This window comes from Chrysemys picta, chromosome 9 (genome assembly GCF_011386835.1).
Source record: "Chrysemys picta bellii isolate R12L10 chromosome 9, ASM1138683v2, whole genome shotgun sequence".
Classification (NCBI taxonomy): domain Eukaryota; kingdom Metazoa; phylum Chordata; order Testudines; family Emydidae; genus Chrysemys; species Chrysemys picta.
In genome coordinates, this window is record NC_088799.1 from 101631946 (window position 1) to 101656935 (window position 24990).

Consider the following 24990-nt stretch of genomic DNA (forward strand, 5'->3'; position numbering starts at 1 on the left):
TGTAACGGCGTTTAGGGTCCCCCTCGGGCGGGGTGGGGGAGGGGCGGTGTCACGGCGTTCAGGGTCCCCCCTCGGGCGGGGAGGGGGTGGGGGAGGGGCGGTGTCACGGCGTTCAGGGTCCCCCCTCGGGCGGGGAGGGGGTGGGGGAGGGGCGGTGTCACGGCGTTCAGGGTCCCCCCTCGGGTGGGGGAGGGGGAGGGGCGGTGTCACGGCGTTCAGGGTCCCCCCTCGGGCGGGGAGGGGGTGGGGGAGGGGCGGTGTCACGGCGTTCAGGGTCCCCCCTCGGGCGGGGTGGGGGAGGGGGAGGGGGAGGGGCGGTGTCACGGCGTTCAGGGTCCCCCCTCGGGCGGGGTGGGGGAGGGGCGGTGTCACGGCGTTCAGGGTCCCCCCGGCCGGGTCTCTCAGCCCGGAACCGCGGCGCCGGGGCTCCCCTGTGCGGAAGTGCGCGGGGGCGGCTGTCGCTCCGCAGCCCGCCGGTGCCGCGCTGTAACCCTTCCGGGCGGCCCCAGGCCGGGCCATGGAGTGAGGCCGGGCGCGGGCTTCTCTCCCCCCCCCACACCGCCGCCGCCGCCGCCGCCGGGCCCAGCCGCGGCCCGAGGCCTCCGGGCCGGGGTAGCAGCCGCGCGGGGCGATGCGCTCCCCGCCCGCCCAGTGAGCCCCGCGCCCGGCCCGGCCCGGCCCGCCGGCCCCATGAGGGAGTACAAGGTGGTGGTGTTGGGCAGCGGCGGCGTGGGCAAGTCCGCCCTGACCGTGCAGTTCGTCACCGGCACCTTCATCGAGAAGTACGACCCCACCATCGAGGACTTCTACCGCAAGGAGATCGAGGTGGACTCGTCCCCCTCGGTGCTGGAGATCCTGGACACCGCCGGCACCGAGCAGTTCGCCTCCATGCGGGACCTCTACATCAAGAACGGGCAGGGCTTCCTCCTGGTCTACAGCCTGGTCAACCAGCAGAGCTTCCAGGTGAGCGCCCGGGCCGCGGGCTGGGGGGCACCGCCGGGACCCCCGCCGCCCGGGCACCCCGCCCTAGTCCGGAGCCGGGGTCCACACCCGAATTAGGGTCCCCAGGCTACTATTGTATGTTGTCGTGTTACACCACACCACACAAGGGTTCACTGCACAGCCCAAGTTGTAGCGCAGGGGTCGGCAACCTTTCAGCAGTGGAGTGCCCAGTCTTCATGTATTCACTCTAATCTAAGGTTTCGCGTGCCAGTCATACATTTTAACGTTTTGAGGAGGTCTCTTTCTAGAAGTCTATAATAGAGAACTACACTAGTGTTACAAAAACAACAAGGAGTCTGGTGGCACCTTAAAGACTAACAGATTTCTTTGGGCATAAGCTTTCGTGGGTAAAAACCTCACTTCTTCGGATGCGTAGAGTGAAAGTTACTCACGAAAGCTTATGCCCAAATAAATCTGTTATTCTTTAAGGTGCCACCGGACTCCTTGTTGTTTTTGTAGATACAGACTAACACGGCTACCCCCTGATACTTTACACTATTGTTGTGTGTCAAGTAAATAAGGTTATTAAAATGTTTAAGAAGCTTCATTTAAAATTAAATTAAAATGTAGAGGCCCTCCCCCCAGACCGGCAGCCAGCCCCCGGGCAGTGAGAGTGCCACTGAAAATCAGCTCACATGCCACCTTCGGCACGCGTGCAGTAGGTTGCCTACCCCTGTTGTAGAGCATTAGCACAGCCGGACTGGGTCAGAGCAAAGGTCCATCTAGCCCCGTATCCTGACTGCCAACAGTGGCCAGTGCCAGGTGCCCCAGAGGGAATAAACAGGGCAAGGAATCACCAAGTGATCCGTCCCCTGTCGCTCATTCCCAGCTTTGGAGTATTAATATCAAAAGCACGTTAAGAGACATCTTTTTGCTGTCAGTATAGACAAGGAAAACTACCAAGCACTAGCAGGGTGCTACAATACTCAGGTTGCAAAACTATTCCCATTGGACTCTGGTAAATAAAACACTTGTTTTAAGTCATCATTACAAAGAAATGTTTGTAAATCCCAAGTGTGGGGTTAGATTTGACCTGTTGTGTCCTTTAAAACACTGCTCTTTAAAAAGCAATATTTTGCTAGTTAATCTCATAAGGCCGGGTAGGTTACCTATTTTCTGAACTGAACTTGCTACCTTATAACTTGTGAATCTTGCTAATAAACCCTGATGTTTTCTTTCTATATATAACAAGCTGCTATCTAGTGTAAGTCTGATGCTCACACTGTGTGGGTGGTGTGTTCATGAGAACGACCGGGCACATGTGAAAATGAAATTCAACCCACAAACTTGCATTGCAAAAACTGACAAGAAGCAAAAAATCCCGCAACCTGTAACTGGCCTAAACTGCCTCTGGTAATAAGCGGCTTGTATCTGTGGGAAATGACAGGACTTGGCAACAGAGATTAGGAACTTGTTTGTTGGCTTCAATTCGGTTGCTTGTGGTGGGTGTAGTCCAGCTGCTTGGCAAAACCTTTACACCCCCACTAAGGCAGAATGTTTCTGTTGAAGGCTGAACATTATCTTAGATGAGGGTACATACCTAGATAAATTGTATCCAAGTTAGGGATTTATTTTCCTTGCAAAGGAACTACAATCCTCACACTGGGATGTTTCTCTTCTGCCTATGGTCAGCTCTCATCTAGGAATTGGGAGGTTTTCCCGCAAGAATTGAGGCATGTAGTTAAGAAAAAAATCTAAGAGTGGATGAATATATTCCACTTCAGTTGCTTGTTTTTTTTCTTCTTTAGCACATTTAATCAAAACAGTGTGGATGTAAATCTCCCTGTGAAGTTCCATTACCAGTGGCAGATTCAAGCACTTAATTGTTTCTCTCCTAGAACCCTGCAAGAAATTGTAAACTTTTATTTACTGTAACAAGTTAAAATCTTAAATCAGAGGTGGTGGAGAAAGTGGATCTAAACTTTCAGGAGTATGGTATATAAACGTCTCTTCCTTTTTCACCTTTGGGAAGATTATAGGAGTATTGGGTTTCACAGAATATTAAAACATGTATTTATTGTATCTAAATTTGTCATTTAGGCATAACCAAGTGTGTTCACAGTGAACACTTTTAAGCATGCTACTACTATGCGGGAGAAGATAGTGAGTTAACAATTTAATTAACTTTCACAGGCAGGAGGCTGGCCACAAGATTCCCATCTGTTTAAGTATCAGAGGGGTAGCCGTGTTAGTCTGAATCTGTAAAAAGCAACAGAGGGTCCTGTGGCACCTTTGAGACTAACAGAAGTACTGGGAGCATAAGCTTTCGTGGGTAAGAACCTCACTTCTTCAGATGCAAGACATCTGTTTAAGTGATCACATAACATAGATGCGTAATGTAGACTTCAGTTTCTGTCATGAGTTTAAAGGCGAACTTCTCTTTTTGTAGCAAATCCTGCTGAGGACCAGAAAATTGATTCAGTTCAAAACTTTTAAGTTAATTTATACAAACTCTGCCTTTATCTTAACTAGAGCTGGGCAAGAAAACTGGTCACCCAGCCCATGAAAATGTTTGAGATTTCAGTTTTTCCGGTTCTTCATCAGAATGAAACTGAGACCTTTTGAAACTTGGCACAGAAAATTACACCCACTCTAGGGAGTTCACCTGGGATGGTGATTGCCATAACCACCAGGTTATTCTCAGTGTGGCTGGAAATTCCTTCCTGGACCTAAAAAACCTTCTCAACAAGTTCTGGTTTTGACAGATCAGCATTTTCCAAGGGAAAACTGTTTTGTCAATTCCTGACCGGCTCTAATCCTAACCAAAAGGTTTTCTGGGAAACGAGAGGTAATTTTACATTGCAGTAGTGCACTTTCTAAACACACAGGAAGTGCCATGTTCCCTGAAGAATGTGCATTACAGATAGAGGATAAATTTCTGAATTTTAGACACACCCTAGTCTAAATCCCAAGTATCCATTTAGTAATTTTTCATAAGCTATTATGTTTATTTTCAGTTATACATAAGATCTATAGGCTTGTTAAAACACTTGTTTTTATAGTGATCTATTTCCTGGAACCAGTGTTAACTTTTACAGCAATCTGTTGTGATTACTATTTTAAAATATGATTAGTACTAAAAGTGTATTAACCAGTTGGATTGTTTAATCAGGACATCAAGCCAATGAGGGACCAGATTGTCCGAGTGAAGAGATATGAAAAAGTTCCTCTAATCCTAGTGGGGAATAAAGTGGATCTGGAATCTGAGAGGGAGGTCTTATCTGCAGAAGGCAGAGCTTTGGCTCAGGAGTGGGGCTGTCCATTCATGGAAACATCGGCCAAGAGTAAAACCATGGTGGATGAACTGTTTGCTGAGATCGTCAGGCAAATGAACTATGCGTCCCTGCCTGAAAAACAAGATCAGTGTTGTACAACTTGCATCGTGCAGTGAGAAAAAATAAAGAAAAACCTCAATCATGGCCATACAGAGCAGGTGGGTTGAACACTCATAATTAATTGACGTGGTTAACTGTTGTGTTTAAATGAGCAGATGAAGCTGCCACAAGCACTCTAAAATTAGTTGGTCTAACCTTGAAATGTCTTGCAAGCTTTACTGAGAGAAAGTGTGTGGCCCCAACAGCACGAGTACTTAATGTATTAAAAATAGGCACCTTTATGTGAAATAACCTCTGTATGTTACATCAGTATGCTTAACCAGGGGTTACTGCCTCTCTCTGAAATATCCTGTGTATTAATACTAGTTAGGCACTTACAACATAAAAGGTGGCCTGAATTCCTGTGCACCTATTGACAGTATTTTACGTTTAAGAATATATGTGGGAGCCTTGCATTCTAGCTGGACAAAACTGAAAAGATGGAATTGTGTGGAGGGGTTTCTCCTTGCTGGCTGGCTGCCCGCCACCTCAGAAGTGGCTGCATTTCAGCACTCAGAACATCACACTTGACTTGTCGTCACTGGGATTGTGCACTCTTCACTGTCTCAGCGTCCCAGGAGAGAGAATTCCAATTTGCAGGGCTGTCTCTTCCGAATGGAGGCAGAGCTCTGCCTCTTTCAAGCACCTCTGCTCCCACAGACCAGCAGAGGTCTGAAACTCCTCCCTGCCCCAGTGACTTTGTGCACAGGTGTGGTTGGAAGAGTGCAGTGAGTTCAATGGGGCCTTTACCTTTCTGCTTCTCCCCACCCCCTTCCTCCCATTTCCCCCTCTGTAGGGGTAAAAGCTCTCTTGCAAGACTATGGTTAGTCTTGGTGACCATAGTCTCCCTCTCTAGCACTGCTGCCTGTATATATAGAGGCAGGCAATGGTGTTATAAGGAGTACCTCTGCTTTCCTCATGGCAGCCGTAACTCAGCAACCTTGTAGGAAAGGGGTGAGGACATAATCCCTGTGAAAGTTGGCTTAGCCAAAGAGTCTCTTTTGTAGGAGAATGACCGGTGAGGAAGAATAGGATAATATTGTACTTGAAGTTGTGGGTTGTCTGACCACCTCAACATCAAGAGTATGGGCACAGGGAATTCTCCATTAATATCCATTACATCAGTGGTTCTTAACCTGGGGGCATGAGATGTGCCAGATTTTTTAGAAGGTAAATCATCGAAAACACAAACTAAGCACAGGCACATAAGTACAACTACGTTGTTTCATCAAACCTATGTATTTATTAACATTATACATTTTTTAACAAATACTGTAGTATATGAACTAAAATATATCTAGGTTTAAGGGGTGCGAGAACATATTTTTTAGGCTTAAGGAGTGCGAGAACATATTTTGAGAACCAAAGGGGTGCACGCTGCAGTAAAGGTTCAGAACCACTGCATTACATGTAGAAAGCACGTTGTGAGTGTGTAATGTGATGTCTGTCTTAGATACCTAGGTAGCCCCCACTACTTAGTATCACGATCTTTAATGTATTTCTATCCTCACAACACTCCTGTGAGGTGGGGAAGTTTCACTGACCCCGTTTCACAGATGAGCAACTGAGGCACTGAGAGACTGAATTGCTCACAGTTACGTGGGAAGTTTGGTGGAGCAGAAAACTGAACCCAGGTGCCAGGTTAGTACCCTGAGCACGGGACTGATAGAGCAGAACTGAATAGAGATTCTACAGAATGCTGCCTTTGATTTTGACTCAAAATGCTGCTGGGTTAGTCTCATTTTGAGTAAAACAAACCAGATGGTTCAACTAGTCTTGTGACTACTTCCCATATGAGTTCCAGGCAATGAACCTTCAGCTATAGTGGTCAGTATGACGTTATTGGCTTTACTTTGCATGCCTTTGGCATATTCTGGTGTGGCAAGTCAGAAGTGCATGTCACATCAGAACATGCCAATGGCCCATCTAGGGCAGCACAGATGCTTCAGGGGATTGTTCATGAAACTTCATAGTGGATGCTTAGAGAATCTTCCTAATCTCATCAATCAGTTGTTGGCTTGTCCCCTAAAACATCAGGATCTCTTGTTTTAAAAGAACCCACAAAACCATAGCTAATGAGAACATGCACAGTATTCGCTATATAGATGTCTTCCTTTGAATCCTACTAAGTTCTTGACCTCAATACCTAGAGGCAATGAATTCTGGTGGCTAATCTTGCTCCATTTCATTTCTTATCTCTAAACATTCCCAATGTTCAATCCCTCTCCTTATATGGAAACTTTTCTGTGCCTCTTAATTCTTTGCATCCTCCATTTCCAGATTCCTTCTAAATTCTGCCATCTCTCTCTCCTGAGGTAGGGTGACCAGATCTAAACACTGTATTGAAGGTGACTCTGTACTATTGACTTCTATAATGCCATTATAATATTTTCGATTGCAGGAGTTCCTATGCTTTTTTCAGTCTGAACCACCTCTCCTCTTGATCTTGTCTGTTTGCAATTACAATATTTCTCAAGAAGCTATTGGTATTCCTTGCAAAGGGGCAGGTGATGATTGCCCCACACAAGCAATCTCTCCAGCTCTGGCAAAGCAAAGTTCTCTTCTTTCCCTATTCTCCCATTGTCTTTTTAATATCCATAGACCCTTCATGTCCCATCCAATCCTCCCTTTGCTTTGGTTCCTTCTTCCCCCTCCCCTACCATCTCCATTCACGGGCTCTTCTTAGGCTCCATGGTCTGACCTGTTGCTCAAGCTCTTGGATTCTTTCTGCATCCCTGGCTCCCACCACCTGGCCCTTGTCTCCTGGTTCCTATGGTCCAGTATCTCCTTGGCCTAATGACAAGCTTGGGTACCAGATTTCCATCCAGTATGTTGTAATGGAGGATGGCAGCTGACAGCTTCCTCTGTCAATTGTGTCTCATCCTAGGGATAATTGCTTTTGGATCTTCGACGGGCAGAAGCAGGTGGTAGCTACTCTTATAAAACTTCAACCTTTCATAGCAGCTTCTTTCTTCTGGCACAGGGGTGTGTCTCACAGTTTGGGAACCACTGTTCTACTCTACTGTGTCCCAGCATCCTGTTTCTTTTTTTGTTGGTCTTTACTGCGCACTGAGCTGGTCAGTGACACCCACCTCTCTTTCCAGAACAACTAGTCAGTTTAGAACCCAGAAGTATGTATGTTTTGTTCAGATGATTCCTTCCAGTATGTACTGCCTTGCATTAGTTGACACTGAATCTCATCTCTCCTGCTGTCTGCTCACCTCTTCAGGCTTTTCTGGTGAGCACAAGACCATGGACCTCGCTGTGTTAGTTCCCTCTGAAGTTGAAAGTCTTTAATCTTGACTAAACTAACATGTCACTTGGAAATTTTATGATTCTGTTGTTCCTCTCCCTCTTCCTGGTGTGGATTCTCTGAGTATCCCACTGCCGGTCTTTTATCATGATGAAAATTGATCACTTATCCATATTACTTGTTTTCTGCCTTAGTCAGTTTCCATGACAGAATTTACTTCTTCACTCTGTGACTTCTTGGTTTTCTTAGTAGACAACGTTTCTCACGAGAGGGTAAGTCCAGTGCTGTTCTTCAAACGTCAGCAAAGGAGTAGATAATTCTAGTAAAAAGGAGACCCAGGACTTTCCTTCACAGAAGCCATTCTGGTTCGTACTTTCAGATCATGTTCTTCTCAAACACTTTCTTGAATTATTGTTTCAACCTGTTCATATGGCACCGAAGGTGACATTTACTGGTCTCCAGTTTCCTAATATTCCATTGCTAGTATTCCATACTATCTTTTGCACCCCTCCCCCATCCTCTAATTTTGTAGCAGATGTTAATGAAATTCCTTCAAGTTTTTTAGATGAATATCTAGTTTTGATGTGCTGCCACTTAATTTATCAACTTGTAGCTCTTGCTCTTTTGATTCCTCAATCTGACAGTCCATCTTTTCTCTGAAACTTCCTCCAAATATGTAACAAATTTATTCCACTGCCAAAGATACTGAATGTTATCTGCATAACCTGAGTGTATTCTGAATTTGCACAGTACTTTATGGTGAGTGATCTCAGCAGTAACTCTTGATCAGTCATCTGCCCCTCCTCATGCCTGGATAACTTGACGCTGATAGGAGCTATGTGCATACCTAGGTGTGAGGGGAAAACATCTCATTGGTGTTTAAATTCGCAAGTGTACACATTTGTTCTACTCTAGAAAAGTAGCCCTCTGGCCTATGCAGCTTTGTAAAACTGTCAGACTCACCCAACCTGCTTTTCCCATGCAGATCTTAGAACATATTAATGGTTATACTTGCTTGTTAAATTCTTGTCCAAGTCCCTGACTGGCATTTTATAAATACTATCTCGGGGCTGATTATTCACTCTGGAGCCCTGTCTACGCTAGGGCCACTTTCTAAAAATGTGCCACTCTGGCCATCACTAGTTCAGCTCTGCCAGCATCAGGAGCTCTATTGTAAATGGTCTGTTATTGACATTCTTAATGTGTCCTGTACTCCTGCTCAGAGCTAGTCTAACAGACCCCCTGTTAGCAGTCAGCTGGCCGCTGCCAGCCCTTTTATCAATAGGGTTCTCAGTATTGCTAAAAGTGGTGGAGCAGCACCATTGTTAGCAACAGTAGGGAAACATCTTGAAAACTTCTCTAACAAAGATGGGTTCTGGGTGTACAGCACTTGTCTGATAAACCAAGCTTTCACTTTTTTTAGTCCCTGGGGGACTAAACACTTGGCTCCAAAAGAGCTCTGCTCTGAAGGTTGGTCACTTAAGTTTTCTTGCAACCTGAGCTGTGAAAGCTTTGAGCAGAGCTCCTAGTTGTCCAGTATCACTTACCCATTGTAGAACTATATGTGATGTGATCTCTGATATGTTTTCTTTTTTTACAACTGTCAATTGAATTGATAAAGAGGAAACTTGAAAGGTCATGACACCCTATAGAGAAACATCATTCAAAACAGGAAACATTTTTCCATGTTGAAAATTCCCTGAAAACTTCAAATAGTGTTTTCCTGTTGTGTTATACAACAAATTATGCTCCTACATGTTTCCTGGATCCTTTCAAAGGAAGGCTCAGTCTCTGTAACTATGACTGTATTTTAAAGATTTTTTTTCTGATACACAAAAATAGAATTCTTGAATTGTAGGACTGGGAGGGACTTCGAGAAGTCATCTAGTCCAGTCCCCTGCACTCATGGCAGGACTAAGTATTATCTAGACCAGTGGTTCTCAAACTTTTGTACTGGTGACCTCTTTCACATAGCAAGCCTCTGAGTGTGACCCCCTCTTATAAATTAAAAACATGTTTTTATATATTTAACACCATTATAAATGCTAGAGGCAAAGCAGGGGTTGGGGTGGAGGCTGACAGCTCGCAACCCCCATGTAATAACCTCACGACCCCCTGAGGGGTCCCGACCCCCAGTTTGAGAACCCCTGATCTAGACCATCCCTGACAGGTGTTTGTCTAAAATACAGGTCGTCAAGGGAATTGGTAGCTGCGTCTCTTGCATTGACAAAATTATTAAACTTGTTTGTACATGTGACTCAGAATAGCTACACATGCAATCCTGCCTACCAAGAAACAGCCTAATCGTGATGGTTTAAGAGGTTTTTTTAGTATTGATCAGATCCTATTATTGAAAATCAGATTGGTTCGACTTCCTGGTTTATGGAAAATCTAACATCACCGTCCGTGCTATGATACTGCCTTTCTACTGGGGAAATGAACAAGTTAGTGTTTTCTGTCTGGCAGTGTTTACTCCTGTGGGAATTCTGCGCCAAAAAAATAAAAATTCTGTGCACAATATTTCAAAGTTCTGCATATTCTGTTTTGTCAAAATAACACAATATAATCACGCCAGTTTCAATTATTTTGGTAATTTATTTCAAAATACCTGTCAGCAAGTATATCTGTAAAAATACAGACCCAAAAAAAAAAAAAAAATCTGGAAATTTTTTGTTTTACGAATCAATTCCTTACTAGGCATATTAATACAGAACTTTGAGTAATTCAGTTGAACTACTATACAGAAACGTATTTCCCACACCCCTCAGAAGCAGTGCAAAGGCTTGGGGGAGTCCGTGGTAACGGAGGAGCTGAGGGAGAGGGAAGGAGCCTTGGAGTGATCCTGGAGGGTTGGTGGGTGTGGGTGGGAGAAGTATGGAACAGTTTCTTTTGGGGAGGGAGAGGGATAGTTAGGAAGGTGGGGAGCCTCCCCTATGCCGGCCCTGGCTGACCCCGAACCCCTCACATTCAGTCAGGCACCTGTGACCCTGGAGCCCCCCACCTATTCAGCCCCTGGCTTAATGCTGTCACCCCACTAGCTCCTGAGCCCATGCCCCAGTCTGTCCCCCCACCACTACCCCTTCTGAACCCCAGTCTGTGACCACCCCCCAGCAGTCCTGTGTGCCCCACTTTGCCTCCTAACTGTTGGCGGCTAGCTGTTACTGCTGGTCAGCCGCTGTTCTGACACCACAGTGGCCTCTGGTGGGCAAAAGGTGGAACTGCAACACTTCCTCCGCAAAATGTGTTTTCTGCGGTGGGGAATTCTGCGCCAAACATGAATTTTGCATGTGTGCAGAGGCACAGAATTTTCTCAAGAGTAAGCATTTACCTAGAACACAACTGCTTCATATTATTTTGGTATGTTTTGGGTTGAATCCAGTGTATGTCACCAATGTAGAGAATAATTCAAATTCTTCAGTTATTCCTTTAGATCTTCATAAGGTGCTACATAAATGCACTGTATAGAAACCTAGGTAATGCCTGCTAGCCTGCCTTCCATTATCAATAGAGCTCATTTGAAAAAAATAGGAACTCTTTTTTCACCAAAGCTTCTGTGGAAGAATGGGTCCTTTTGGTCAAAATGTTAGCAAATTTCCACCAGCTTTTCGTTAACGTATTAACTAAATCTAACTTGATTTAAACATGTGTAAATCTGAATATGGCTTTTATTCACTACTTTATTTGGTCTAAATTGCAGATAAAACTCAGAGGAAACTTGCACAGATGCTGCTTTGGAGAACTCTTTCAGCCCAGGTTGCAGAGCTGAGCCTTGGTAAACCTGTCTCTATTACAGCACATCTAAGTGCATAAGGTCAGTGGCCTTCAAGATCCACGGACCTTAAACAGGAATGCTTAGCATGTTTACCATAAGTTAAATCTGTTCTTTTCTTCCTTTTCTAGCTTTCTAAGTTCATATTAATGGCTAATATGCAAGAATTCATTTTTAATATTTTAATTGATTTCTTTAATCAATTTCTGAACTTGTATTTATTAAATACTTAAACTCAGTATTACCTACTCAATGCCTTTTTAAAAAGATTTAATGGAGAATAAATTGAGCCTTAAACAAATGGTTACTTCTGTATATTACCTCGCATCAGTGCTTAATTCTATTTGCAAAGTTTTCTCCTACAATGTAGTTGGTCAATACTTTAAGACTTTATGTTTACGTGTGACAGTGTCATGAAAAGATACTGAAGACACCTCTTACATTGTATGGGTATAATATCCCTTTTCTCAGTCATATGGAGTTTGTGATAGTGTATTGTAATTGGCCTGATACAACAATAGGGATTATTTGAAATGGGCTATCAAGCATCCAGCTAATGTGTTCTAACTTCACAATACTGTGGGTTTTCAGACTTTTTATTAATGGTAATTGCAGTGTTGAAATGCAGTAGTATGTTTTTCCATTCTGTTAAGTTTCTAAATTTGCTAGTTTATGATCTGCTTCAGTATGCCTTTGAAAAGGGATCATGTAGCCTCCAAACTGGGTTGGATGCCTAACCAGAGTTAGCTCAAGTTTGCCCGGCACATTAAGTGACATCTAGTGGACCTCTGCACTTGTAAATCTAATGCAAATAAAATGATCTTACATTTTATAATTCCTAATTGTCTTTCTGAATAATATTTTAAAGCAATATTTGTTAACGTTTTTCTTGCACTGTCACAAATAGCTTTTTAGTTGTTTTTTCCCCCCCATAAACAAGTTAGCGTTAGAGACAAAGTTGGTGTAACAAGGGGGAAAGCACCAGGTTTCAGTGATACTAACTGCAGATGTGCTTTAAACAGCCATTGCCTTCCATGTTGTTTACCTGATCAACATTTTGTCTGAATACTTGAAAATTTTAACAATAACACAGGTATTAAAACAGAATGAAAATGTATAAAGAGCAGATGAAATCTTTGTTCAGTTTTATTAACAATTATTGCATACATGAGAGCTTTTTCTAGTGGTGGTTTAAACTGTGTCATTTGTTTTGCAGAAGTTTAATAACTGCAGCTTCCCTACTGCACCAAAGTTCTAGGTTTTTAGGAGCCCAGCTCTAGTCATTTGAACACACTTCTAATAAATATAACTAGACATGTTCCCCGTAATAGCTCCAGTAAAAGCCGTGAGGATATGCGAGGGGAAGCAATTTAAAATTCACTAAATATATTGTGGATGATGGCATTCAAACAAAACTGCAAATGAAGTCACCAGTAGAGTATCTCAACGTTGATGTGGTTTATTGGGTTAATAGAACACAGGATCTTAAGACTTACAGTATTTAGCAGAAATTAAGATTTTATTGACTATGTTCTTAGTGTTGAATTTTAATTTCAATGAGAATAAATTCTCTATGGTTTCTGCTCTGACATCAGAACACCTAATTATGCTGTGTGGTTACTTAAAACACTTTTCCCTGTTTGTACAAACTTTTATAAACAGGCCGAGGCTAATATTTAGGTTTGCACTTTAATACCAGAATTAAACCAAACCCTGTATTCAAAGTAGATTTAAGTGGTGATTGTTGGTCTTTTAGTAGATATACCAAGTAATAGGAAATAAACATAAATTGTTAAGATCTTAGTTTTCCATTGTCTAAGGGGAAAAAAGTTGGGTTGATATCAGTTGATGGTTCTTTCCTATGGGTAGTTTATCAAACAAAAGTATTCATTTCATTGACCTCAGCAAAAAAACTTGACTTGAACTAGCTTAGAGTGATAAGGATGGGAAAATGAGATAAAGATGGTTTCTTCAGCACACTTTGAAAAAAGGGACCAAAAGTTATTTTTAGGCTTCCTCAATAGATTGCATGTGAAGTTGCTTATTAGAATAAGAAGCTAATAATAAATGCAATATATGTATTGTCTCTACTATGGCATCTGTTTAGGAGTTGTTCAAATCACTGCAGTAGGGCTCTACAAATAAAATGTAACCTAACATCATATATCTAATGTACTGTATCTTTATCAGTGAGAGGTGAAATCTGGAATAACAAGTGCAAAAATTGAACAATTACCTATAATGCTTTGTAAAAAGTTTTTCCGATAGATTTCATTCTTGTCATTTTGTAAGACAACCCTACGGTCCACCTGTTTGTAACTTTTTTAATAAAATAGATATCTGTATTACCAAACTGGGCTCACTGTTTGATTTTACAACTGGCTGTTCTGCAGGACTGGATTAATGCATAAGCGTTATTCTCATAGTTGGAGTTCAAAATCTATTCTTTTAGTGGTTTTAAAGTGTACTAATTCTAGAGACTGCTCCAGCACGTCTATATTACTGACTGATGGGGTGGCCTAAGGCAAGTGGCTTTGTCGCCCTATCTGCAAAATGGGGGTACATCGGCACCTGACGGGCCCAAGTAGATTGCTTGTTTGTAAGTGACTGAAGACGTAAAGCACTATGTATTCCTAGCGAGGAAGACTATTTTGGCTGACATAGGACTGGGTGGCAGGAGCTGTGGACTCTATTCCCTGTCTTTCACTGACTTACTGTGATGGGGGGAAAATCACTTAACGAGCCATTGAAGGGCAGAAATCCTGCAAATGGGTTTTACGCCATCCTCCCCCTCCCTTGGAAGAGATGGTGTGAGATTAAGTTTACTAATGAATTGAAAGCAATTCAAGCTTCTCTGATATAAAGCATTAAATAAAAGCAAACTTCTGGCGATGTACCATGTGTACACCTTAGGCAGACTTCCCTTAGCTAAGGAGCCTTGCACAGCGTTAATCTTTCCTGATGCTTTGTTTAGTGGACCTAGCCACTTGTATGTCTTATCAGACTAAATCTCACTCGGTTTTTATGGCTCACACCACCGGTTAGCTGTGTAAATATCTCAGTGACTGCAAGTAGGCAAGTGGCTTTGTCGAGGTTTTCAATCCATAGGTCCAATGGATGGCCACTGCTGATGGTTACACGCTCTGTAGTGGCATCACCTTAGCCATAGCATTACTGGAGCTCGTCCTCCGGAGGGGAGGGCGTCTTTACAGTGTAGTCTCTCAACTCAGAAGCTTGGGTGCTGCTCAAGAGGAGGTGGAAGAAGCCCAGCCTCCCCCATTTCACCCCCAAAATACTGTGCATGCATCACTGGTGAATAGAAGTCTTCTGGTTACTGAGCATCGTAGGGCAACTGTTTACAAGTAGCTAGAAGTATTGTGATTTCATGGCCTCTGTAATGTTACATCTGTCACTTTTAACTCCAACACAGCTTTTCAGCTGAATACATTCAAGCTTTAGGAATCCACAAATACTTGGCATATTGGTGGCTTCAACCTCAGTGACTTCTGTTGGCCATTCAAATCACCCGGGATCCTGACCCTTATTTGCACTAGCTAATGTTGTCCCATCACCCTGTACTGCTAGAAGTTTAAGTGTAGATAAGACTACAGTACTGTCTACCCTACAGCTCCAGCTGCTCGGTTAGTGAGAGGGGAGGGGACGCTGCCCATTCCCTAGGGGGGAACTGTAGTGAGAGAAATGGAGAGAATTCACTTTTGAACTGTTCAGAATAAATAGCCCATGCTGTCTTTATTGCATGGAGACCTGGCATAATCTGCATTGGAGAGAGAGCAAGTCGAACCACTGGGACATTTATTTACAATGGCGCTCTCAGATGTTTGTTAGCAGTGAATAGCTATTAGAATTAAATTCACCTCCCCAGAGGTGCACACCTTGGCTAACCCAGGCACACGCTACATCTGTGTCTCAGCGATACCTTCATGGACAAGGGGAACAAAAATGGGCTATTCTGAAATGGAACAAATCAGTGTGTCTGATGCTACAGCTGCATTTGTCACAGGGCAGATGTATGTCACTGTGTAGGCAGCGATGTTTCCAGTTCCTTGTAACACTTTCTGCAGCCTCTTCTGACGAACAACCAACCAGCTTTCTTCCCCTTGGTGGCTGCTTCCTGTCTTTCCTTATCAGATCGAAACTCAGCGTGAGTAAACGGGTGGATGACACCAAACAGGAGGGGTAGCAAATGGATTGAACCAAAGGGGCGGGGGGAGACTGGAGTAGTCAGGGCTGCAGGCCATCAGGGGCAGCTAGGTATTAGTAAGTGTAAAGGCCAACACGCACCAAGGGTATGTCTTCACTCCAGTCTGACTCTGCCTCTTCCTTGGGTGCTGCCATCCATGCCCAAAACTGTCTCACCGGCATTTGGTGGGGCTTTAAGCCCAGGCTAGCTTGCCGGCTGGGGTATAGGCTAGAGCTGGTAACACACTCAGTTTGCAGTGAGGACGCAGGCTGAGAGTCCTCCCAGGCCTTCCCACAATTCCACTCTGCGCACAGAAGGGCAGACAAGTTGTGCCCAGACGTCCTAGCAATACGAGAGTGAGTGCAGCTCCCATGAGCTGAGGACACAGGAAGTTGGGCAGGGCTTTTCAGTGTGGCTGCGAGTGACACACCTCAGAAGGAAATTGACGGATAGTAAATGGGTCATGTGTAACTCATGCTGAGTTTAAAGCAAGTGTGTGTTATCGCTTCTCTTTAGTGCTTCCCTACTCGTTTTTAAGGTAGCTAAACTTTAAAGTCCTAATTAAACAAAGTCAGTCAGTGTACAGGTTCTCTCGTATAGATGGGATAAAAAGATAGACATGTTAAAATGTTGAGGGCTTTTATTGATTTATAGTCATATTACCACTGCTCAAAAGCCAAAATTGCCCTTGTAGACTTTCTATTCAGCACTAGAGGAAGAGTGGCTCACACAAGCTTAACGGCAGGAGTCTCCTGTAGTAGGAGACTTGACACTTTCTGTGCCAAAGCCCCAATTGTGGAATTCGCTCGCTGTGCTGAAGCAGCGTCTGACTGAAATGAGGGGAGCACTGGAGCATGAATAGCTCCCCAGGCAGGATTGGGCCTTTGTGGCTATCCTGAATACAGCTCGCGCACACACCCCGGCAAAACCAGAAGTAACTATTAAAACCAGCCCCGGAAGGAATATAACAGTTAGCACACCGCTCTCCATGTCTCACCTAAGCGTGAAGGAATGGGGTATAGATGCGCACCTTAGAAAGCTATTTGTAGGTTATCCAAGGGTAATATGGCTTCCTTTTCTACTTTGATAAATACTGAAGGACTGGGACTTATTTCTGATCAAGAAAGGGTCAATGGAAGAAGACCAATGTAAAGGGGAGTTGGGAGAGAAATGACAGGCCAGCAAGGACTATCTGTGCTGAGTGTTTGGGGGTTGCTGAAACAGGACTTGTCAGAAGGGGTTTCTTTCATGTGTCTCTTACTGTTGAATTGCTGCTGATTCACATCTTGATTGCATTCCATGTTCCTGTAGTTTTATATTTGCATTTGAGAGCCAAAGTAGGCAATAAAGCACAGTTCCATGAAGAGCGCTAGGAAGGAGAGCCAGCCCTTTAGACTAATGGGGAGGAAACTCATTAGCAGCATCTTAAAAGGGGTGTGATCAGAAAAGAGAGTGTATTAAAATAAATGGCACCTTACAGACTCCTATTCATTGGCCTGCTGTAGTGACAAAAGGGTGGGTCTCTTGCTCTTCACACCACACAACCAATGTAAAGAAACCACCTGGACACAGCCAGGTCCATATAAATGTGTATTCCAAGCACAACCAAACAAGCCAGGCCTAGCTACATACACAGTACTGCTCTGGCTGATTTCTGGCAGCCTCTAAAACAGAGTCGGTAGCATGAGGGCTCACAATAGGAGTTCCCATCCTATTCCTATACACTGCCCAGAAGTAAGTTAATACCGCTTTATTTTTGAATTCCAGTTAGCACTGCCCTGCCCGCGTAGCTGTGGGGGAGTAAAGTGCATGCTAGTCTGGCCCACTCAGGATTGCTTACCAAGTTCCATCTCGAAGGCAAAATTCTGCCTGCAGTTACAGCTATCAGCTCCATTGAGGGCAGCACTGAGCTTGTGAAATCTTTACTGGGGTTGAGGATGCAGTTGCCAGAACACCTCCATGCTGAGTTTCTTATGCTAGGTGCTGGCGAAGGGGAAGGGGAGGGAAAAAAGGATTTTTTGACATGAAAACAGAGTCAATTTGGCATGAAGCAAGGGGAAGCGATTCACGTCCTATGATGTCCTTCAGCATTCCCTTTCAGAGCCTGACTTCACTTCAGATTCCTTCGTGAAGATGAGAGCTAGCGATGGCACTGGGTAGCGGTGGAGAAGAAATGATAGTGTCTGACAATGTGCTGCAGAAACGAAGTAATATTAATTTTCAGACCATTGTTGCTATTTATTGTTGCCTCTTGGGGGCGGGGGAGAATATAAGTTCATTAAAATACTTGTTAAGAGCAGTGACCATCTAAAATGGCGCACAGATTTTTCTCTATCTCCCGTCAGCATAGTATCGAAGGACAAGAGGAGTTACTTCATCCAAAAGTCCGAATTAAATTTTGGAGCATATCCCCTCAAACCTTCCCAATGATTCATCTCTTACTGCCCCCTCTGCCTGAAGAGGGGGAAAGCTCAGTGCTCCCTCTTTAAGCATGCGAGACTTGGATTACCTTGTACAAGGACTAATCTGAGGGCTGCGCTGGGTTTCCTACCCCACATAGGGACCAGTTTTCATATGGAACAGGATGTCGATCCGGTGTCTTTTTGCTCCAGCCCTTGTCCCCAGAAGGAATGACTTTGCCCTGGCCTTAGGTTTCCTTTGAGCTCTACACTGGGACTTGACAGAGTGACAGATGGCCTGGAATATGACAGACTTTTTTGGCTCTTTCTTAGGAAAACCCTGTGGCCAGAGGGGTCTGATCCGCCATACCACAGGCATACAAAGCAGCTGGATTTCCTTGCCTCGCTGCCGTCGGGGCTCACTCAACCGGAGCTGTTCATCCGGAGCCAAGGGGGAAGCCACATCTGTCATGAAAACGTGTACGGCAGCTCCCGAGGAAGCCGTCCTTTCCTTTGGGATTCCGTCCATTCACCAAGCTCGGCAGACGCGATGTGGTGGCTTCCTCAGAATCAGCCTTTGGCTGTAGGATCCATAATGCTGAGGTTCACTTCCTTAGTTCCCTTTCATTAAATAGTCACTGCTGATTACAGTCCAGGCATCTCTGTTGCTGGCACTGCGTGGCTAGAAAAGGAGATATTGCCTTACCTGTAATCCGGATTTCTGTGATGCTGATAAAGAATTCTGGGCACCATCCCTGGTGTGTGTTGAAATCTGTATATGTTTCTAACAAGAACTGGATAAATTCATGGTGGTTAAGTCCATTAATGGCTATTAGCCAGGATGGGTAAGGAATGGTGTCCCTAGCTTCTGTTTGTCAGAGTGTGGAGATGGATGGCAGGAGAGAGATCACTTGATCATTACCTGTTAGATTCACTCCCTCTGGGGCACCTGGCATTGGCCGCTGTCGGTAGATAGGATACTGGGCTAGACGGTATGGCCGTCCTTATGTTCTTATGTAAGTGTCTGGCTTGTTTTTGCCTTGGGACAAAATAGTGGATGTTTCCATGCCTAATTCACAGTGGACCCTGGAGAGGAAATCAGTCCTACATCTTTGACCGATCAGTCTTCCTGCCAATTCCCATCGGGCTGGAAAGCCTTTGTGTCCATATCGTCTCTGAGCCCCATTGTGGAGTTATCCAGATTACAGGTAGGTTCACAATTTGTCAGCTTTTATTTCTAGCTTAGGGAGATGCACGTTCAGGACTGAAACCAGTAACTGTAAATACTCAAAACGAAACAAAGGGCGCTCCTACAAGAAATGTATTACTTGTGTTGCAGAACAGACTGGTTGCAATCTCACCTCCATGGCTCAAAGTGGCTGGGTGCCAGGAGAAATCCACATGTTTGGGGGCATCAAAGCTCCTTTGACCGGACATGGATGAGGAGCTATTTTCTTGATATCTCAACTGGTCTGTTTGAGTGACATACACTCGCTTCAGCTCTTCCCTTTTTGCAGTTGTCCTTTGGTGTAGGTGCAGCAATACCAGGCACACCATTGGTGGAATATCAGTTTGAATAATAGCAGGAGCCCATGCTATTATTTAAGACCTTGGAAACAATTCCTATGAATTGTGTTTGTTCACAGCCAATGGCATTTATTCTGTGCTCAGTTATATTCCTAATATTAATCCTGGCCTTTCTTAGTCAATGTGCACAATCAATTTCTGGTAAGTAGCTACAAGCAGACAATACTCAATGCATGTGCGATTGTATTGTAACTGTACCTTGCAGCACTCAGACCTACAAACTAAATTAACCCCTCACTGATTGCTGAGCACAACTTCCACAAGATGGCGCCTTTTTAAAGCAAAAGGCTCGTTTCCTCCTAGTGGTTTTTCCAGATGTGTTTTCTCGGAACGTTTCTTGTGTTCTGTACCCGACTATCAGCGTTTGGGGTAACAAAGTTGCTTTACACTGGAAAAACAAAAGCCCAATTCTAAGGCAGTTTAGAATAATTTTATGTTTTAGGATTGAGGTAGCCTAGCCTGCTCTTTGGTATCTATCCAGACCAGATCCACTGTGTACCATATATAATAGGAATTATCTCCATCCTCTTCAAAAAGGTTTGATCTTCTGCTTGTCAGCTCCTTAAGAGCCATGTACTGTCCTCTCTGTGTCAGCCATTCCAGCTGCTATCACTAGGCGCTGTGTGCAGGAATCAAGGACGGTACGTAGCCCCAGAGGTGATTCCCTGACTTGTTACAACAGCTAAATTATCATGAAAATTAAGCAGCCAAGACAAAAAAATCCGCTCCCCCAGCATGATGGTGAGAATGAGATTTTACTTGGGTCTCGGAAACAAGTGACCCTGCTGAATTGAATTTCGCATGCTGTGTTAGTGTCAAATGAGCGAGTGGAAAGGTCCATTCTGAATTGACTTGTAATTTGTCTAGTGCTTAAAACAAAGCAACACCTATTTTGCACAGCACCATGGTCTGAAACTTCAAATGGCAGCAGGCTTCTCTCCACTATATCAGAGAGATGATATATCTGTGCATGCAACTCCCAATCAGGCTCACTCTGCAGGTTTTGTCTGGGAACCAATAGACGGGGTCAGGCCCAGTGAAGTTAGTGGGACTTGCACAGAATTTGTACCAGTGTTTACCTTGCACTGTTTATTGCTGCGTGCTGGTGCCTAATTGTAAAGCTGTAGCATCATAACCATATCATTAGCAGCAATGAAAGTAATGCAGAGGAGATTGAATGGGAAACCAGGCCCTGCCAGCACAGGTAGTATTAATTGATGGAAGCATGAAAACAAGGTGGATTGGTTTAAATAAGCAATTTAAATAAGGATTTAAATCACCAAGTGGAAAACCTCAATTGAAATAATTCATTTTAATTAGGGCTGTCGATTAATCGCAGTTAACTCACACAATTAACTCAAAAATTAATCCCGATTAAAAAAATTAATCCTGATTAATCACAGTTTTAATCACACTGTTCACCAGTAGAATACTATTTGAAATTTATTACATATTTTTGGATGTTTTTCTACTTTTTCAAATATATTGATTTCTATGACAACACGGAATACAAAGTGTACAGTGCTCACTTTATATTATTTTTATTACAAATATTTGCACTGCAAAAATGATAAAAGAAATAGTATTTTTCAATTCACCTCATACAAGTATTGTAATGCAGTTTCTTTATCGTGAAAATGCAACTTACAAATATCGATTTTTTTTGTTTGTTACATAACTGCGCTCAAAAACAAAACAATGCAAAACTTTAGAGCCTACAAGTCCACTCAGTCCTACTTTTTGTTCAGCCAATCGCTAAGACAAACACGTTTGTTTCCATTTATGGGAAATAATCCTGCCCTCTTCTTATTTACAATGTCACCAGAAAGTGAGAACAGGCATTCACATGGCACTTTTGTAGCCAGCATTGCAAGGTATCTATGTGCCAGTTATGCTAAACATTTGTCTGCCCCTTCATGCTTCGGACACCATTCCAGAGGACATGCTTCCATGCTGATGACGCTCATTAAAAAAAAATGTGTTAATGAAATTTGTGAATGAACTCCTTGGGGGAGAATTGTATGTCTCCAGCTCTGTTTTACCCACATTCTGCCATATATTTCGTGTTATAGCAGTCTCGGATGATGACCCAGCACATGTTGTTCGTTTTAAGAACACTTTCACTGCAGATTTCACAAAACGCAAAGAAGGTACCAATGTGAGATTTCTAAGGATAGATACAGCACTCGACCCAAGGTTTAAGAATCTGAAGTGCCTTCCAAAATCTGAGAGGGACAAGTTGTGGAGCATGCTTTCAGATATCTTAAAAGAGCAACACTCCGATGCGAAAACTACAGAACCCGAACCACCAAAAAAGAAAATCAACCTTCTGCTGGCGGCATCTGACTCAGGTGATGAAAATGAACAAGTGTCAGTCCACACTGCTTTGGATAGTTATCGAGCAGAATCCATCATCAGCATGGACGCATGTCCTGTGGAATGGTGGTTGAAGCATGAAGGGACATATGAATCTTTAGCACAGCTGGTATGTAAATATCTTACGATGCCGGCTACAACACTGCCATGCAAATGCCTGTTCTCACTTTTAGGTGACATTGTGAACAAGAAGCAGGCAGCATTATCTCCTGAAAATGTAAACTAACTTGTTTGTCTGAATGATTGGCTGAACAAGAAATAGGACTGAGTGGATTTGTAGGTTATAAAGTTTTACATTGTTTTATTTTTGAGTGCAGTTATTTTTTGTACATAATTCTACATTTGTAAGTTCAGCTTTCATGATAAGGAGATTGCACTACAGTACCTGTATTAGGTGAATTGAAAAATATTTCTTTTGTTTTTTTTTACAATGCAAGTATTTGTAATCAAAAATAAAATATAAAATGAGCACTTTTTATACTTTGTATTCTGTGTTGTAATTGAAATAAATATATTTGAAAATGTAGAAAACATCCAAAAATATTTAAATAAATGGTATTCTATTTAACATTTCTATTATTTTTTTAATTGCATGATTAATCATAATTAATTTTTTAATCACCTGATAGCCCTAATTTTAATCAACTTTTCTATTTGTACTTCACTTATTTTCTAAAAAAAGGTGCACTCTCCTTGGGTTAATATAAGCATTGAAACATTGATTTGGAATTAAATAGAGCTTTTACACTACAGTTGATACATGTTTTTGCTACCTAGGATGGTACACTATAACTATGTATATTTCCTTAAGCAAATATATAACTTTATATATTCAGATTCTTATTAATTGTACATTTGAGGATGTTAGAAAATGGTGAATGATATATTGCTTATTTACGATAATTAACTTTTTTCTCAAGTTGCATTGGGATGGTAACTGGAATTTAATTGAGCTCAAAACAGCAGATACAATTTATTTTTATTAAACAAAACAACCCTAAATGTTTTGGATACATAAACTTCTCTTATCAAAACATTTCACATTTACAGCTAAACAATTTAGTAAACAGAGGAATTTACTGTAGTCGGTGAATTAAACTGATGATTTCAGGTCAGCCCGGGAAAATTTTCAAATATGCCTAATTGTGAAATCTTAAGTTCCTACTCGCTAAGTCTCTTGAAAAATGAAACAACAGTCTCCTAAATTCCTTAGGCTGCCCTTCAAACTTTTAAAAGTAGGAGATCTCGTCCCCTCCTCCTCATTTTTATTCACAGACTGGAAGAGAGAGACACGTTTTCCTCTTTTTCAACTCCCAATCGATCTCTCACCTTTGAATTAATTAGTGCAAATGAAGTAAATATTCCTTCTGTGCCCGCAGAACAGGCTACTGCTGTCCAAAGCTGGCTTAGCTCTTCAACAGCCTCTGGTTCCGGGTGCTTAGCTCGTGACCTCCCCCAGGTTCAGTGGCGTCGCTTGCTTGAAAACATGCGCTGCTCGAATGGTCCCCTCCCGCCCTGAAATTTCTTATGGTTGGCACAAGCGGCTGGTGATTATTAGATGCCCAGGTCATAGCAGCAGCATCTTCAGCAGCTCGGCATCTACCCTGGTACTTTGCTTGGTCCGGCCGCCTCTTTCCTGCCTCCAATTTAACTGTGCTGTTGGGTACTTCTTTTGTCAAGGTCCCTTGAAGTTCTTTCCAAATTTCAGCAGCATCAGCAACCCAGCAGCAATCTTCCCGCCGTTTGTCCACGGCTCTGGAAGCAGGTTTCGGCGTATTCAGCGTATCTTCTACATTGCTCTCCAGTCCAGTGCTGAGTACTTTGGCTGTGGTAGTTCCCTCTGTTTGGTCACAATTTTCTTCACAAACGGTCATCCGAATAGGCCAGCTCTGAACACACAGCTCAGAACAGTCAACCACTGAATTCCACTGTACATCCTGGGGGAGAATTAATCTGGCTCTGCCTCCTCCCTTCAGTGGTTGTCATGTAAGTATTTTGCAATGTCAGCACAAGATGCTAGCTAAAAGCTGCATCAAATGAGCACTGCACCCACGTGTTACAAGTTTCAGGTTCCCTTTGTTACCTTCTTCTAGATTTCTTCTCATCTTTGCTACATTTGCAGCATTGCCCGTGACAAAGCTACACAACCGACACTTGAATTTTTGTTCAGTTTCTGACGGCTTTCACGGCTACTTCTTTTAAGTACTCTGCGGTATGGGCATTTCCTGATGTATCAGTTGTTTCTGTAAGACAAACACCCCACTTTCTGTTGTCACACCAGCACTTATTGCTGGATCATTGTGTACATTGCTCCACCCATTACTCTCAGATTAACGAATTCCCCATCAATGTTTTTTGCACACTGCTCATTTTCCTTCTTATACACTGTATCCATCAACTTTGCAGCAATGTCTGCTCTGCTGGGTGGACAGTAGCCTGGTCATAATGACGGAACCTGTCAATGAAATGTTGTTCTGAACAAAATGAAAGGGAGAATTTGTTGCATAAATGAACTGAACAGCCTTTTCATCGATGGAATCTGCCTGGAATTGACTGGTCCTGGTTACGAACTCAGCCATGGTTTGATTGGATGATGAAGAAAGTTTTATTTTATTATTATTTTTATTTTTATTTTTGATACAGGTAATTTACTGTCTGACATGTTTAGTGGCAGCACTGTTGATGTTGCAGATGATGGACGTTCACAACCTCTTATGTCTAAGCTGGGCACTGAAACAAAATCATAAAAACAAGTGTCTCTCACTCACTGAGCATTACTCTGCGCTGCTTTAAAAAATGGGATTGTAAATGGAAGATTCCTCCTACTGCAGCCGTCTGTACCACTGTTTAAATGATATAATTTATTCTAAACCCAGTTCTACAGGGGAAATAATTAATAAATCCTAAGGATGATCAAAATCTATTTAAACCCTTATTTCTAGCAACGTACCAAAGAGTTTGAAAAAGAAATTTTTAAATGTTAAAATTCATAAATGCCTGATACAATTTTACTTTTAAACAGGACGTCT

General features: G+C 43.0%; 1 protein-coding gene across 1 annotated transcript; it reads left to right on the forward strand.

The window, feature by feature from the left end:
* The first annotated feature begins 369 nt into the window (after positions 1–369).
* Positions 370–13751, forward strand: RAP2C (RAP2C, member of RAS oncogene family). Its single transcript, XM_008178981.3, has 3 exons — positions 370–963; positions 4115–4435; positions 11327–13751. Exons 1-2 carry the CDS (start codon positions 691–693, stop codon positions 4391–4393), a joined length of 552 nt encoding a protein of 183 aa, XP_008177203.2. The 5' UTR covers positions 370–690; the 3' UTR covers positions 4394–4435; positions 11327–13751.
* The last annotated feature ends 11239 nt before the right edge of the window (positions 13752–24990 follow it).

What these genes read in the sequence shown, in the direction of transcription:
- RAP2C (XM_008178981.3), top strand. Translation starts at nt 691, where the DNA reads ATGAGGGAGTACAAGGTGGTGGTGTTGGGCAGCGGCGGCGTGGGCAAG. An exon ending in TCAACCAGCAGAGCTTCCAG is followed by an intron (nt 964 to 4,114) that starts GTGAGCGCCCGG and finishes TTGTTTAATCAG; the next exon opens with GACATCAAGCCAATGAGGGA.